General features: G+C 38.3%; 1 protein-coding gene across 1 annotated transcript in view; it reads left to right on the top strand.

The window, feature by feature from the left end:
* The window catches only part of LOC125034419 (protein Wnt-1-like), a 107,343-nt gene that overhangs the window by 103,114 nt on the left and 1,729 nt on the right, over window positions 1-2,500 (top strand). The window contains exon 9 of the mRNA XM_047626161.1: window positions 164-2,500. This exon is cut by the window's right edge and continues 1,729 nt beyond it. Within this exon, the coding sequence (XP_047482117.1) occupies window positions 164-365 (202 nt within the window). The 3' untranslated portion in view covers window positions 366-2,500. The remainder of the gene's footprint in view (window positions 1-163) is intronic.

Here is a 2,500-nt window from a genome sequence, read left to right on the forward strand (position 1 = left end):
TGGTTTCTCTGATGTTGAGTGTTGTTAATTCCCATGTCAGATTTCTTATGCGTGTGTTTGTGCTTTGTCACAATTCTGCAACACCTTCATGCTAATATTTGCCTGCTTATATATTATCTGAAGAAGAAAAAAAAAAATGTTGACCCAAAATCGTTTTCCACAGGCTAGGCGTCCTGGGCACGGTGGGGCGGCTGTGCAACAAGACCAGCTGGGGCATGGATGGCTGCAAGATCCTGTGCTGCGGCCGAGGATACCAGACCATGGTGAAGGACGTCGAGGAAAAGTGCAACTGTCGATTCATCTGGTGTTGCAAAGTGGAGTGCGAGAGATGCCGAGTGAGACGCGAAGAGCATTATTGCAACTGAAGGCGAGGGCTCCTTCCCGATCCGGAAGGCACGAGAGAAGAAGACAGGCGGGCTCTTGGATGGTAGCTGGTTCCTAGATGCGAAGAGGAAATGTACAAATTTTTTTGTGGAAGAGTGGTAGGGTCTTGTGTCCTTAGCTGTTAACTTTCACACCTATGATGAAGCATGTGTGTCCTCATATAGCAGGGGAGATGAGAACCCTGTGTAAACTGTCCTTTTGGTGTATTCTTGTAGCTATATAAATACAGTAAAACTAATCTTGTATTTTTACATCATTACTTTTGCAATATTGTGGTGGTTCTAATGTTTGTGTGAGTTTAATTTCTGTGTAATAGGTTTGTTTCTTGTACCTGATTATATGTTTGCTAGATAGAAGTCTAGGGAACTTATAGACCAGCGAATGATGATGACCGCTGAGGACATTGGTTTTGTCTTAATGCGCAAAACATGAGGGTAGTAGTACGTGTCTCGCTGCCAAGTCATGCATATTCAGGTTCTGCATGAATCTACTTCCTCTGGATTAGACTCCTCTTAAATCCTAGAGGAAGATGTAATCAGACAAGTTTGGTCTCAGAATTTATTCTCAGAAACTGTTGTTTTTTCACTTGTTCGGCAACATGAATTTGTATGATAATATGCATTTGGCAAAGATGTGTATGACTCATTCATGAATATCTATGATGTTTCCATTGCCAAGTCTCTAGTGTCTCTATTAAGTGTCTAAGGTTTGGGTATAAGGAGGTACCTCTAGAAAGTCTTTATGACAGCATGTGTTCCCTATTGGACTAAACACAAAAATAGTTGTGCTTTAATTTTTATTTTGTAGAAACTGGTCAAAGAATGTGCATTCCCTTATTATATATACATAAGTTAATGTCCTGTGTGTGTTAGTATTAACTGAGCGATAATAGTAAGGGTACATTTTAATATTTTGTTCGAAGATTTTTGGTTGGTTCAGTGAAGATAGGATTAAAAGCACTGCCAGAAGAGGTTAAATGTAAGTCAGATGGAAGGATAGTAGCACATTTTGTTGTCTGTTAGAAGATTATCAGCATTTAGCTAATTAGGCCAGATAAAGAAGGGAAGTGTCCGTGGAAAGCAGTTTAATATGACGTATGGATAGAATTAGCTATGATTTTGAAGGACTGTGTTAGAGATGACTGAGTATAAACATATAATAGTAATGGGAGTGCAGGCTTTGTAAAGAAAAAAATAGCCCATAACTGGCACCTGGACAGAAGTTTTCCCCTTTAGGGCTGACACCTTAACATAAACATTCTAATAATTGTAGACATGTGGTATATGCAACAGTTATTACATATGTACAGTGCAACAGCATAGGAGAGAAGAAAAATATTCATGAATTGATTTGAGAGTTATGATCGATTTGTATACTGTTGGCATAGTGTCGAGAAACAGACTAAAAATTATATAGAAATTTAAGACTGCAAAGTTTAAAAACAAAAAACCCTTTGTGACTCGCCAATGGCCTGTAAGATTGAGAGAGCTCACCAGATTATAGCAAATGTTTCTCACAGAGCGATACACGCTATGACAGCACTGTGCATTGGTTTTCTCTCGTGAATGCTGTAGGCGTGAGGAGTTCTGCCGCTAACACAGTCCTTTTCTCCCGGGTAACCGTAGTTTAAGTAGCGGCCAAAAGAGGCAGTGGCTGTTTGGGGAAAAATGCAACCTTCCTTTATTTTTTATATGAAAACTGCAACAGGGCTCTAAAGAAGATATTTTTAAGTGTATCTTTAGGTACTTTATGATGGAAATTATTTTATCTTTGCATTATATATTACAGTCAGATATATGATGTGTATATATGTGTATTGATTATGCAACTAATTTGCAGATTTGGCTGTTACATATAGAGCAAAACTTATTATAAACAGAATTTAATGCTTCCTCTAATTCCTAGTATAAATCTATATATATATGTAACAAATTGTAGGTGTAAATAGCTTAATAAGAAAAATGAACATTCCAATAATTGTAGTGTAATACTAAGAAACACACACACACACACACACACACACACACACACACACACACACACACACACACACACACACACACACACACACACACACACACACACACACACACACACACACACACACACACACACA

The sequence above is a fragment of the Penaeus chinensis genome, chromosome 18 (genome assembly GCF_019202785.1).
Source record: "Penaeus chinensis breed Huanghai No. 1 chromosome 18, ASM1920278v2, whole genome shotgun sequence".
In the NCBI taxonomy this organism is placed as follows: domain Eukaryota; kingdom Metazoa; phylum Arthropoda; class Malacostraca; order Decapoda; family Penaeidae; genus Penaeus; species Penaeus chinensis.